Genomic DNA, 15,000 nt, shown 5'->3' on the forward strand with positions numbered 1-15,000 from the left:
TGATTCAATGTTGGGCTACCGATGCTGGCATCAGGTTGTCTTTATCTCATCTATAAAGAAGAAGGAAGAAACAAAACGGCTCAGTTATCAAGAAGTCCTAGCCTCCGGCGTCCCCAAACTGATTCCATCAAGACGCTCTTCCAGAGCTTTGTCGCACGGTATGCATCCCGGCTTTAATGAATGGTGTGAAAATAGTTAAGAGAGCAAGATGATCGGCAGTGCTCTCAAATATCTGTCAAAAATCACTTTACTTTTTGACAGAAAAAGTGAAATTCAATGTCACGGCGCATTCTAATTGCTGCCATAATTATTATTCATGCTGTGTTTCAAGTATTTACTAAAGTATTGACTTTATAATCACCATTCCACCTAGGCCCGATTAATTAACCCTTAGTCAGTTGTCATGACAGAAATACATGAAATACAACTGGGGATCACTGAGCTACAGGAGACTCTGTGGTGAGTAAGGGTGAAATTTGGGTTTAGACAACGACTGCATCACGCAGTCACATAGCCTAATTTTAACCATGCATATATGACTCTTAACTGCATCGCGCAGTCACTTTTAAGGCATATCGGCGATAGCACCTCGCTAACTGCATCACGCAGTCACATTAAGAGATATCAGAGATGCAACCAACCAACCACCCAAGCGCCGATTTGCCTTAATGTGACTGCGCGATGCAGTTAAGAGTCATATATGGTTAAAAATTAGACTATGTGACTGCGTGATGCAGGCGTAGTCTATACCCTCATTTCACCCTTACTCACCACAGTCTCCAGTAGCTCAGTGATTAGAGCATACATACTAGATCATGGAGGGTCGTGGGTTCAAATCCCATCTGGGGCTCGGAATTTTTCCGAGTTCCCAGTTGATGAGGCGCAATACCTTTCATGTATTTGTCAGGTGTCATGGTTTATTATCTTTCACACTGTGAAACTATGCTACTGAGTGTTTAAATGATATCAGAATGAGTCAGTCATTCTAGTTCCAGAATGAAGTTTGTATTGCATTCATATGACATTACTTGACTGGCTAAGCCAACGTCTTGCGCCAATTTTTACTTCGCCGGCTCATAACAAACGTGGCGCAAGCCTTGCGCGAAATGTTTCTGTGCCTGTTGATAGCAATATACGCATTGGAACTTGGGGCTGTCTTTTTTCTCTAAACAGCTTAAGACGAAAACCTTTTTTTTCTTTCTGAGCGCAAATTATGTGATGTTTAATTAAAAAAAACGAGCAGCGGTGATAAGAAAAGAAAAATTTACTTTCCTTACGCTTGTGCTTGTCTCACGTACGCTTGTGCTTATCTCACAAGTGGGAACTGGCGTGAGGTAAGCATGAACACGACGTTTCACGCGCCTTTAAAACCTTAAATAGTGAAACAGAGAGTTTAAGAAACGAGTACGGCTACAGCGACGAAAACGTCACTTCAACATATGACTTTGAGCTAAGTATTTCACGATTGTTCCCTCTTGTTTACGTTGTACAATATGGGCGAAGTATCCTGTAACTAAATTGGTACGAACGGATTTGAAGTTAAGAGAGACAATGAAGATTTACTGATGTATGCCCACGTTGGCGTCGAAACCTTAAAACTGGTCATTTTGGGTGCTTACCATTAATCCAAAATTTCCGGACATTTTCGGTTTCGAAGTCAAATGGAACGGCCTGGTCCGGTTCGGTCCAACCAGAAAATTTCCGGAAAAAAAGGACCACCTCACTTTGACCACTTTGTCCACTTTGACCGGTCGGATCGGTTGGACCGAGATTTTTCTTACCATCTACATCTACATCCACATTTATTAATTGACAAAGCTTTCGCATCAAGCCAATTACCATTTACCCAAGTTGTTATTTCCAGTACTGCTCTTCTGTCTCCACCAATTGAAATTTAGCACCAATTCGAGACAGCTGAAAGGGAACACATGGGCACAAGCTTAGGTCCGAGAAAACGGAAAATCGCTTACATTATGCAAAGGTCACCAGGCTGTCACCCCAACCAGTTTTTTAGACAAATGGTAAGCACTCTTTAAGTGGTTTTTTTGACGAGTAAGGGAGAGAAATGTACAAAAATGAGTGTCGCACGTGCAGCACGATCATTTTTCTTCTTTTAATCAATAATAACACTGCTTTTTGGTGTTGTCGTAGCCGTCGTCGTTTCTTAAACTCCCTAACATCGCCGGCTACGGCAAAGACATCGCTTCTTCAAAATATAACTTTGCACTCTCAGAAGTTTTCGACGTGTAGATTATTCCATCTTGTTCACTTTGTATGATATTGGCAAAGTACCTATACCATAAATTGGATTCGTAAGAACGGTTTTGACGACAATGTAAGCATGCAGTCAGGAACCGTTCATTTCCTACCCGTACTTTTAAACTGCTCGCACCAATCCAGTTTTGTCAGTCTACCCATATTCTACAACGAAAACAAAATGGAATTATAGCGCTAAGTTATATTTTGTAGCGTTGTTCTCCTAGACGGTTGCCGTTGTCAATGCCTGAACTCACCAGTAGTCAGGGTTTTCGAAAGCTTTGTAAAATAGCGAACATATTTCTGAAAGCACCGGACGTGACACTTTTTGGTGCCGCTACCTCGTGGGGTCTGGGGCATACCCCCCCCCCCCCCCCCTCCTCCCCGGAGGAAATGTTTCAAATAAAACACTCAGAAACACTGTTTTCAGTGTTTCTGGATCCCAAGCATCAGTTTCCCATGCAAGGCTGGAGTTCACTCAGATTCTCTTTAAAAAGTAAGTGTAAATATATATAATAAAAAATAAAACAAATCCCTCAAATATTGGCATGAAAGTACGGGACATGGAATGGGAAACGCACCGGACGAAACGTCCGGCTTCCGGCGTCGAACAAACACCCTGTCTGGTAATGTGGGCATGCGCGCCTACAAGGAAGGCGCAGCGTGCGTTATAATTATAATATTTTGGGGGGTGTGGGAGAGGCTGGAAAGCGAGAGGCAGACAAGCAATCATTTTCGAGTATCAGGTAAAGATAAAAAAAAAATGTTGAAATAAAGACGACATAGAGGCTAAATTCTATGACATTTTCATTCAGATACTTCTTGTAAAAAATATGCTTATTAAAATATAACCGCCATTTTGTTTTTGATAAGCTCAAACATTATTGATTGTACCCTGACGAACACAATTCTTGGTTTACGCGCTTTTGAACCGACGTTTTTGAACCGAAACCAAAGAAAGTCTTGACATAAAAACAGAGACATATTCCAGGAGGATCAGTTAAGTAAAGCAACATGGGTGCCTCTTTATGGTTTGGGGACACCCCCATGGGTGCCATGGCGTTATTCAAAAAATTAATAATTCCCGATTGCAATTCTCATAGGGCTGGGATGATGTTGGATTTCATGGCACCCGACAAATTCAAACTCCAAATATTGACGCAATGGCCAACCAAGGAGTGATATTAAACAACTACTATGTGTCACCGATGTGTACTCCAACACGCGCATCTATCATGACAGGGAAACACCCAATTCACCTCGGTACGTTAAATAGTATTAGGAAAGGGTTTGCGAAATGATTTGGGGGAACATTCGATAATTTGCTTTTGTGATGTTATGGACCTTAAGATCTAAGACCAATTAATCCCAATTATGGTTAAAAGAAACCAAAATTTCGAACCTTTTTCATGTGAGATTTTCACTGCGTGCTTTATCGGTGCGGGATGCACGTGCCAAATATAACGGGGAGTTCCCGGCAGGTTTAAAACATAGATCGCATTCCACAGGTCACTCGTTACAGTTAATTGTTTTACCTATGCTAAAGCAACCCAAAACTTTCGAATTAGGCTAACCCGGCTTAGACCTAAGCATCGTTTTAAGGCCTAACGAGGCTTAATGAGGCCAAAGTTTAAAATTCGTGGAGGTTTTGTAATGAGTGACCTGTGAAACGTGACCTGTACATTAAACCTGTCGTAACATTCCCACAAGCTACTTATGAACATAGTTAATGGAGGGACTGGTTATGAAACCTTGGTGGGCAGACACCTGGTGCAGCGACATGTTGCAGCGACAAAAAAGTGTGTAGTACACACTGAGGCGACATGTAGCAGGGACGTGTCGCGGGGAAATGTAGAAGGGACAAAATCATAACATGTGCACACACATGAAAATGTTGCGGGTACATGTTTCAGAGATATGTTGCAGCCACAAGACCCATCATGTCAACTGATATTTTTGTAACTGTGCAACACCACTTTGGGGGTTATTTTGTCCTGCGACGTGTCCCATGAAATTCAATAAGCTCGAACTTCATGGGAAACGTCGCGGGGACAAAATCCCCCCCAAATTGATGTTGCACAGTTATAAAAGTGTCAGTTCACACGAGGGGACATGTCGCTGCAAAATATCACTGAAACATGTAGCCGCATTATTTTCATCTGTGTGCTCATGTTGTGATTTTGTCCCCGCTAGACGTTCCTGCAACATGTCCCTGCAACATGACCCCTCGTGTCTAGATCTGCCCACCTTAAAACCTTCACAAGCGAGAACAATGTTGCTGCAATCGATGTTGAGTTGACCGTGACAGTGCAAAGTCTTTTGTTTTCGCTTCGCACAGGTTCGCAAATTATTTTGCGCAGAATTTAATCGAAAGATTTGATTGGTTCTCGAAAAAAGATGTGTTTTTTTGCACTGTCAAGGCCAAAGATACAAACAAGAATATGAAACAAAAAGACTTACCGAGTTTCCTAACTACCTCAATGCATTAACTATGTTACGAAAAATTAAAACGCTTAGGAAAGAACACTCTTCGTTCTGAAAATCGCCGTTTTGTGAAATCAAGGGCAGATACTGTTTGTTATCTAGAGGGAAATAGGCAATTAGTAACGAAGAAGAGCAACATTGGGGTGCTTATTAATTCTTTGATTGCACTCACGTGATAAGACGGCCATGTTGGTGCCAAAACAATAGAAAAATGTAGCTCAAGATTTGCATAATAATAGAGTCAAATTCCCTAAAGACTTTTTCGCTATTGTTCTTTCCACAAACATGGCCGCCGTGACGTCAGGTGCGGTCAAAGAATAGGGAACTTTAGATCGGAGTACGAGGACGACTTCAAGTACGAGTTTTTCGTTCTGAGCACGGGCACTTCGAAAAATGTGGGCCTCCAAACCTTATGCGCATGCTCAGTAGGGAAAACTCGCACTCCTCGCACTCATTTTTGTCCTTGTTCTCCAATCTCTGACGAGAGATATGACGCAGGAGTTAAAAGCTGTTTTCAAACGTCAACGAAAGCACGAGCAACTTACACAAACAAATTAACTTAATTATTCTTAATTAGTATCCTGTGTGATATAAGGAGGAACTAGTGATTATTAATTAGGCGCCAGGAAGTTTATGTACAGTTGCTTGTGGTTTTCAAGTTACGTCATCGCCGCCATGTTGGTGGACGAAATAAGGAGATCTCTCATTTACTCCTTTTGTTCGTCCACCAGCAATTTTACATTACATCATTGTTATCTGTGTCTCCAGCGATTGGCTGCAAACCAACTATTTTTGGTTTGCACTCACGTGATTAGAAGGCCATGTTGTTGTACAAAACAAAAGCAAAATGTCGCTCGCGTTGTGCATAATAATAGACCCAAATTCCCAAAAGACTTTTATGCTATTGTTCAGTTATACTGTACACCAACGTGGCCTCCAAAGACGTCAGTTGCAAGCCAAGCATTGAGGACCAGGCATATTTTCACCAGAAAGCATTAGTGAAGACCTTCGAGCATTCGACGTCCTACTTTAATAACATAAAAGTGATTTCAACCAAATTTTATTTGGCACAGATAAGCAGAATTAAATGGCGATATTAGTACAACAAACATTGTTTTTTAACAGGTGTTCAACATTTTGTTATTTTCGCTGCGCAACCGTATGGCCTCCCGCTTAAGGAAGTAACTATAGCACAACATCTCCAAACACTTGGTTACAAGACCCACGCAGTTGGCAAGGTAATTAAAATGAAGTGATTCACTGTCAGAAATAGGGAGATTAAGGATAATATGGTTACTTTACGGCAAATCTCCTTACCTATTTGTTTCATCTCCCCATACCTCCGGGTAGGGGAAAATGAAAGATCCTGTTAGTTGCATCAAACAAAAATATCACCAAGTTACTACGATTTTCCGCCATTTGCCCTTGCCATAGCCATACAAGCCTAAGCCTATGTTAATAATGTAGAACTAACCCGCAAAGATTATTAATAAATAAATTTGTTAGTGCTACAAATCCCAGAAAATCCAGCAGAGCGTTTTCCGAAGTCATGGAAATGGGCTAACGCAAAAAAAGGAAAATTCTCCGACCAGGGTGGGAATTGAACCCATGACTAGGTTAACGGACCATTGCACCACCCGCTGAGCTGCAACATGAAAGTACTTTTCATTCCTTTCCTATCAAACTTATTAACCACATCAAGCACACTCTTTTAAATTCTGATTTTTATAAAGTTTGAATTTTATTCAGTTTTATACACGTCTACAATACCTTCTGCAAAGGTCACTCGAAAGGGTCTTTACATTACTTTTCAGCGTTGATGGATTTTTTTGAGCGGTCAAAAGTAAAAACTTTAAAAACAAAAACGGGGCAATGGTATCCAAGCCACGGTTCACAATGCAATGCAAATATTGCCTAGCGTCCAACATCATGATCACTTCCCCGGTGCTGATCGTACCTTTGCCGGACTGTATCAGTTTGTGTAGATTGGACATAACTAGTGCAAGTGTCTGCACTTATCAGTGCACTTTTGCACGCCATTACAAATTTTCCGATCTTTTGTAATTTTCGTGAAAATCGTCGTTTTCGTCGTTCAGTGTATCTGTCATTTTCGTAGGACCCTCACATGCTGTTTGTCCTTTCACTTATCTATTTTGTTTTTGTCCTTTTTGTCAAAATCGTAATTTTTGCGGTACATTTGCAATTATTTGTAAGTACAGGTAATCACATGATTTCGAGTGCAATTTGGAATAAAAAAAAAGCTCGAGTAATTTTCTTCAAAGACGACCAAAATAGAACAAGCCCATAGGGCGGGTACAATTTGTGGTCTTTGAAAAAATTTACATTGGGCCATCCAGGGCGCGCGCTTTATTTGGAAACAAAAGATTTGATTGGTTCTAACCAAACCCGCCTATTGTTTATTTTCTAATCATAATCCAGAATTTTGATGTGTAATTTGCACTTTTTTGCACTAGTGTTACACCTGAACTACACTTCTCTTAGCCAATCAGAATCGAGTAATTTTTTCATGTATATTATTCTGTTTGTAATTTTTATAATTACGTGCAATCCTGGACATGTCTGGATACATGCAAGCGGACCGATGTCTTTGAATCATATTTTCAAGTGAGTCGCAAATGCGTTCTTTCGGAACTTACAGGCGGCATCACTAAGGGCGCTTTCCATGCCTCTTTTCCAAGGTGACTATCCGCACCTTTTTTTTTTAAATTACAAAAAACAACTTATCCCTAAAGCAATACAAGTACAGCCTGTGCCGACGATCCGACAGAAATTAGGTGAAATTTTGAAGTGGTGCGCACCAACTGCCGTTTCGAACAGATAGTGGTTTCTTCAAGTTCCTCGTCCTCATGCAATAACAGACTATGGTATCTTACCATTTGGGTTTTTTTCTAGTGGCATCTAGGTTACTTTACAAAGGAATACACTCCTTTGTATCGTGGATTTGACTCTTTCTTCGGCTTCTTGGGAGCCAAAGAAGACTACTGGGATCACAGCTCTTTTGAAGATTACTGGGGCTACGATCTCCGAGATAACGAAGAGGTAGGTGAACTAAGACAGCGACGTCACCTAAAAATGTAATTTAGCACAATCGTAAGTCTTTCGCCATTATTTCATGTCGTTCACGAGGGATTTCAGAGTAAAAATAGAGAATTAAAGGTTTACGTGATAGGCTCACGTTGTCGTCAAAACCTCAGGTCGGCGTTATGCAGAGTACAACACAAATATGTTCTAAAATGCGTGTAGCACAACTTCGTTCCCTCTCTCTCTTCTCAACGACAATGGAGGCAGAGAAGAGACACCCTGGGAACGAGGTTGCGTGCAGCACGATTATTTGTCCCCTTTTAACCAATCATATTACTGTTTGTGGCGTTTTCGTCGACGTCGCTGTCGTAGGTCTGAAAGTCGCAACTTACATAGAAAGCTAAGCGCTACAAACGTAGCTCGTCTCCACAGTTTTAATATAACTCTTTGCGTTTTCTTTGCGAGAGTTAGCTTTCGCTTTTGTCCCAGTTCGATTGAAGGGAACTCTCTATTAGTAGTAAGTAGGTATTCTTTGGTGTAGTCTCATGAAACGCGCGCCGCCATGTTATGGATGCGAAAAATTGTTTGAAATAAGAGTTGCGTAGATAGAACGCACCAATTTAACCGTGAATTTATTTTATTTCATTACGGCACAGGCGCCCCAAGCTCAGTGTGAGTATGGTCTACAAAATTAAAAGGATTTGTAAAAGGCTTAAGAATTCGAAGATAATTAAATGAATATTATTAAAAACCCTAACCTTGTTGCCATTGTGGGTAGCTTCCTTCCTGATTTGAGCCATTTTTCATTTTCTCGGTTGTCGATAGTATAATAAAATCCCAAGGCTGGAAACTAAATTCTCAGGAGACACCAATTTGAGTCATATCAGTTCCTGGATAAAATGTTCCCACAGTTACAATTAATATTCCACAACAGAATCAACTGACAAAGATTGAACTTTCATCTCAACCCACTATCAACGCAATAGCAGGCCTGCGAGCACCCTGCTAGCAGAGCCTTTCTTTTGCTTGCTCGATTTTGGCGTTCTCGAGAAATGCTCTGCATGAATCGAGTAAGATCTTTATTGAGTATGCGCTGCATGTTGCCAGGATGCAGTCTCGAACCCAATCCTAATATGCCAGATCTCGCCACCATCTTGGTTTTTCACGGTACAGCGGGCTCAATTATAACCATCGGGTTTGTCGCTAAATTGACGCTCGCACTGGAAAAACCGGTTTGACGAGAGAAAACAAGATTGACTAGTCCAGAAGTTCGGGCTGCGGCGGCTTCAAAGAGTTGACACGATTCGGGCAGAGCCTCCTTTTCTCCTCCTCAGTAAAGAAGAAGACAAAAGGAGGCTCTGCGCACAGAGTGGCCTGCCTATTTGCGCCATTAATGCTAATTCCTTGAAGGCTTGATAAATACAGTTAAGATCGCGAACAGCCTACAACGTATAAAGGCCTATTAACTAATAAAAGCGGCATGAATGCCCAAAGGCTTGTTCACTACGGCTTTCATTCTCGCATCTTTCAACGTTTCCCGGCTTCGCGAATGTTTTCAACACGAAAGAGGTGGGACTGTGATTGGACGACTGAGACAATGCAGTCATGTGGGGAGACCCAGGGAAATAAAGAAACTTGCGGTTGACAAACTATGGTCTGCCACTTCCGCAAGGCTCAGTTTGTTATCACCGTTCAAAGCCATGGCCACCATGGTGATAAAGCGCATCTTTCGAAAGCTGTCTTCTTGCAATATTACCACCTGAGGTCGCTCGCAGGACTGCAATTGCGTCGATGGTGGGTTGAGATGAAAGTTAAATCTTTGTCAATTGATTCTGATGTGGAATTTTGACCGTGGGAACATTTTATCAAGGAACATTTGACTCAAATTGGTGTCTCCTGAGAATTTAATCTCTAGCCTTGGGATTTTTGAAAAATGGCTCAAATCGCATCGGATCTGGAAAATAACCACACAGGAAGGAAGCTACCCACAATGGCAATAAGATTAGGCTTTTTAATTGAGAATTTTTCATATAATTATCTTCTTAAGCCTTTTATCGGAATTCCCATACAAATCCTTATAATTTTGTAGGCCATGCTCACACTGAGCTTGGGGCACCTGTGATTACGGTTCATAGCGAAACAAATATTGGTTTTGCTGCTGACAAGCTGGTTTGTTTTCTTTTATGAGAAAGGTGGCTCCGACGTACCCACTCTTCAGACCGGCTGCACGCTCTACTCTTGTTTGTATATACTTGCACTGTAACCTTACTTCATTTCATGAATGGGGCAATCGAAAAACCGTTTAACAATAAAACGGCTCTAAGTTAAGGACAATAAAAAGAAACCGATTCCCCTGTAAATGGAGCAGGAGTGAACAACTCAATGTCCGCACTTTAACATCTGGACTACTTGTTCCCAAGGCCTTTACCAATTAAGTCCAGTCTTTCGATTTGGGTTCCGGACTGCTTCGGAAAATAACCGTAACCCAGGACTGCCCTGAATCTACAGTAATTTTGCCCTTTTGATTGTTTTCTTGTTTTCATAAGCCGGTGAGCGACAGAAAAGGAATTTACGCAACGCACATGTTTACAGATGAAGCCATAAAAAAGATAAACGCTCATGATGTGAGACATCCGATGTTTCTGTACCTGGCGCATCAAGCTGTTCATTCAGCCAACAAGAACGATCCCCTCCAAGCTCCAGACGACCTTATACAGGTAAATAAGACGCAAGCCACGTTAAGAAGGAGCGTCAACTCTGACGAGATTACTTGAAACCACAGGAAATTATATTTACAATCACACTTGTTCCTTCTTTTTTTAATACTTTCATCCAGAATAAATTAAATTTTGTTTTCAAATTTCGTAATGGCCATTACCAGAAACGTATCCGGATTCACTCTAGTGCTCAGCACTCCTCAAGGAAACAGAGGTAAAAGAGCTTTCGCCCTGAAGCCCACGGCAGCCATCTTGAGAATTGATTTCACGGTAAGGAATTGGGCTCGATCTTGTTACTTCATCCGGATAAAAAAAATATCCGGATTTGGCGTCCACACGGTTCCTGATCCGCCAGCGAATTCGCCGCGAATATGTGTGGACGGAAGGCCTATCCGGAAAGAAAAACTTGCGGATTCAAATAATATACGGATACGTGTGGACGGAGCCGGAGAATCACGGGCAGGTCAGACCAGTTTAAAGAACAACAGCGGACATCAGCATTGTTCATCAATGATTTTACTCAACCTAGTTCAGGGTTGATCAACTAGACAATCCAAAACAAGTAATCTCAACAAAACGCGACCCATGATATATATAGAGGAAAGGAAAGGAACCTTGAAATGTTTAGTCGTTCTGGCGTTGGAGCGCTAATTGGGAACACTGTCAACTGATAAACGCTCATGAAACTATTAATGCAAATGAAGTCAAACGTTTTTCTGCTCAGCCAAACAGTCTCACAATACATTACTCTCACCAGAAGTTGTTACTGTCGACACTGAATTATAGCTGTAGTGGCATTCAGACATAGACATTTGACACTGTCATGAATTATAGTAATTAAAAACTGTGAAATAATAATAATTAGTATATACTAAAAAAAAGTGGATGGCGTTGAACGCGCGCGCTGATTGGCTACTCAAACTCCGGATATGCTTTGCTATTTACCTCCCAGCAATTCGCGCGGAATTTGCGCCCGAAAATGTTGTAATTTTCGCAGGAATAAATGAGTTTAAATCATCTTTTTGTGCTGTATTATCTCACTGTTTTAGTATATACTAAAACAACTATTCACCTCAGACTGTCAGTGGCTAGTGGTGGATATTTACCTCGCCGCTTCGCAGCTTGGCAAATATCCACCACTAGCCACCTCTACTTCGGTGAATAGTTGTTAAATATTATGTGACATTTTTTTTTCTCTTTAATATGTGCCTCAGTGACATTGGGTAGACTTTCATATACTGGACTAAAATGGCGGAGAACAAAAGAACTATTTTTATTCCGATCAGGCCTTATTAACTAGGTGTTGTTATGTTCGCTTTGTTCTTTTGCTTCATGGACATTAATTATTTCGGATCCGGTATATGAAAGACCAACCGTGATATTCAACTGGAAACGCCCATGCTAGAATTGAATGGTTCGTATAAATAAAAAACTAGGAGTAAGCTCGGATTATTGAAGTGCGTTCGACGGTCGCTTAGTCTGTTTCCATAGGGTTCCAAGTTAGAAAACTGATCATATAACAAAAAGAGACTGTCATCAGATTGAGATCAATACGTGTGCGAGGATCCACGCGAGGGTGCCCCTGCAAACAACAAAGAATCTTTGGGGTGGCTATTTTGGTGTCTCTTACAGAGAAATATCTCAATTCCTTGTGGGAAGATCACACAATCACCCAATGTGAACAAAATTAGGACACGTTCTCCTTCGATCGAGTGCAAAAACATAAAATAAATCAACCTGGCTCCAAGGGCTTCTTTGCCACCTTGAAAAGGTTCTCTTCTTTCTCGTTTTCCTAAAATCTTTCTTCCCCTTTTTTCCATTTTCCCAGAAATTTGATTTTATCGAAAGTCCAGAAAGACGGAAATATGCTGCCATGGTAACGGCCTTGGATGAATCAGTTGGAAGAGTGAGGGACGCGCTTGCAAACAAGGGAATGCTGCAAGATTCTGTTATTATATTTACGACAGACAACGGAGGAGCTCCGTATGGACTTAATTGGTAAGCAACGGGAGAGAGCGACGACTAGATCATATTAATGTGGCCAGTAAGTTGGTATTGGAAAGTTTTCAGGGATCTGATATCTTGTTTTCTCGGTAAGACGGGAAGAAGCATGAAATCGAGATTCACGCAGGGACAGGATGACAATACGATACTGGCCAATAGTACGTAACAACCTTTACTGACGTAATCACTTCATTAACATGTGAATTTTAAAGTGTCTTCCTAAGGGAGAGTTTAAAGAACTTGTTAAAACAAAGCCACCTCCTTAATTTTAAGCTTTTACCATTTTGACATTCAGCGAAATATTAACCAGCAAAAACTAAAAACTGTGTGAGTGGTTAGACCTTTAACAAGCGCATAAATTCTACAAAACTTTCAAAATGTTGAAGAGAGATCACATAGAGATTAAAATTTATTTCGGGCTCTAATTTTCGCAGATGGCTTGATCTGTAATGGCAATGCACTTTAAATATCAACTACTTGATGAAAATACGATTATCCTTTGCTAAAGAGGCAAATTATTTTGTAAAGAAGGATTGCGTGGTTAAGATTCGAAAGTACTTTCATGATTTCTTTCGTTAAAACTTTCGCGCCACTCAGAGGGGAAAGAAAAGCTAATAGTTATTTAATCTCGCACTATGTGTTTTTCCAAGTGCTGACTTCAAACAGTTGCTTTAAATTAATGATAAGATTATTTCGTTACGCGGCTTGTGATTGGCCAATACTTGCCTTATTGAGTCTTCTCTTAAACAGCAACGTTGAATTCATAACTCATAAATGCCTTATATGCAATTTTATGCCAGGAACGCAGGCTCAAACTGGCCACTTCGCGCAGGCAAAGCTACCCTGTGGGAGGGTGGGGTAAAAGGCGTGGGCTTCGTCTACACCGCCAATGATCTCATCACGCAAAAAAGACGCGTGTGCACAGAACTGATTGACGCGACAGATTGGGCATCGACACTTTACCACTTAGGCGGCGGCAATGCTGAGCTGATATCGGCGAGAACCGATGGAATGAATGTCTGGGACACAATAGCAAATGGTGCACCATCGCCCAGGGATGAAATACTGCACAATATAGACCCAAGGTAAGGCACGCGCTTGACTTTTGAAGGAAATCATTTGAAGTCAAGTTAACGTACGTAGCATGGGGGAGGGGGCCGGTCCAAATTAATCTCTTCATTCTGGTGACCATGATCATGACGCTGATCGTGATCATGATGTTAATGTCTGCACTTCCTGAACTTTGATTAAACAGAGACAAAATGTGCTGATCTCATTTTAAAAAAAACGGGAATCAGAATATCCATTCATATGGTGATGCCCATTGGCGGGAAAATCGTGATCAAGTGGTAACTTTTGCTTTACGCGTTTCACCTAAACGTGATGCTACATTTCCCTGATAGCTCTGCAAACCCCGCCTCGAAAACGTCACTTCAAATATAGTTATGAGCTATCTTTTAAGTCTTTCAATATTATTCCATCTTGTTTACGTTGTACAATGTCGGCGAAGTATCGTATAAAGGCCTATAACTGAATTAGCCCATTTCCGAGTTGCTGCATGCCTCAGTTTCAAAGCGAGTCCTGGTGCACAACCATTCAAATGGAAATGAGTTGCGTATTCTTATGCAAATCAAACTCATTTCCCTTACAATAGTTGAGCACCAAGACTCACTTTGAAACCGAGACAAACAGCAACTCGGAAATGCTACAGATTTCTTGTTAGAATGTTCTCATACTGCTGCTTTGATGCTTTGTGAAAAACATGGTTAACTCGCTGAGCTTTTAGGCATTTTCTGTTTTGGTTACATGATTTACCAAATATGGTTGTGAGTCGAACCTTACAAACTAATGTTAATAAAAAAAACCCTGGATAACTGTAGAGTTTAAGAAATTCGAGAAATGACTATTTGAAAGGGTCCATAGCAATAGTTTGGCAGTTAAGAGCTCCCCCCCCATCCTCCCCCTCCTCCTTAAACTACTAAAGACGCAGCTGAGAAAAACTGAACATTTTAAAGCATTAAATAATGGTAATAATAAGTCGGCTCTTGCGGACTATGCTACATAAACTGGTCACGGTTTAAAATGGGATCATTTTGAAATTTTAGCGAAAGGGCGATCCGACAGTCACTGTAAAATAAGGGAGACACTGTTGATCAAAGATTTAAAGCCGACCTTAAATGAATATGTCAGCAGCGAAAACCTGTCTTCTTTAGTTTTTGTCACCTTTATTGTTACTTAATAGTTGATAGTTAATAAGTTAGTGATCCTGTATATTTAAACTCCAATTTTGTATTAGCCGTCACTTCTGAAGATGAATGCAGAAGCAGACGAAACGTCAAGTAAAAGATAATTTCAAATGATGTGTTTGTGTGTTATTTCTGATAAACTTCATGGAAACATGATTTTTTTCTTCTATTAAGGTTGAAATTCGCAGGTATTAGGAAAGGAAATTTCAAACTAGTCGTTGGCATGGATGATTCATTCGAACTCGGTTGGG

General features: G+C 40.9%; 1 protein-coding gene and 1 long non-coding RNA gene across 2 annotated transcripts in view; one reads left to right on the forward strand and one right to left on the reverse strand.

Moving 5' to 3' along the window:
• The window catches only part of LOC138006771 (arylsulfatase B-like), a 17,350-nt gene that overhangs the window by 181 nt on the left and 2,169 nt on the right, over nucleotides 1-15,000 (forward strand). Inside the window, exons 2-8 of the mRNA XM_068853287.1 lie at nucleotides 3,360-3,519; nucleotides 5,866-5,978; nucleotides 7,654-7,800; nucleotides 10,329-10,499; nucleotides 12,328-12,497; nucleotides 13,304-13,588; nucleotides 14,924-15,000. The exon at nucleotides 14,924-15,000 is cut by the window's right edge and continues 147 nt beyond it. Coding sequence (XP_068709388.1) covers nucleotides 3,420-3,519; nucleotides 5,866-5,978; nucleotides 7,654-7,800; nucleotides 10,329-10,499; nucleotides 12,328-12,497; nucleotides 13,304-13,588; nucleotides 14,924-15,000 — 1,063 coding nt within the window. The 5' untranslated portion in view covers nucleotides 3,360-3,419. The remainder of the gene's footprint in view (nucleotides 1-3,359; nucleotides 3,520-5,865; nucleotides 5,979-7,653; nucleotides 7,801-10,328; nucleotides 10,500-12,327; nucleotides 12,498-13,303; nucleotides 13,589-14,923) is intronic.
• LOC138006774 (uncharacterized) overlaps nucleotides 7,261-15,000 on the reverse strand; it is a 9,854-nt gene continuing 2,114 nt past the window's right edge. The window contains exon 3 of the long non-coding RNA XR_011123935.1: nucleotides 7,261-7,827. This is a non-coding gene — a long non-coding RNA (uncharacterized lncRNA). The remainder of the gene's footprint in view (nucleotides 7,828-15,000) is intronic.

Source organism: Montipora foliosa, chromosome 6, assembly GCF_036669935.1.
Source record: "Montipora foliosa isolate CH-2021 chromosome 6, ASM3666993v2, whole genome shotgun sequence".
In the NCBI taxonomy this organism is placed as follows: domain Eukaryota; kingdom Metazoa; phylum Cnidaria; class Anthozoa; order Scleractinia; family Acroporidae; genus Montipora; species Montipora foliosa.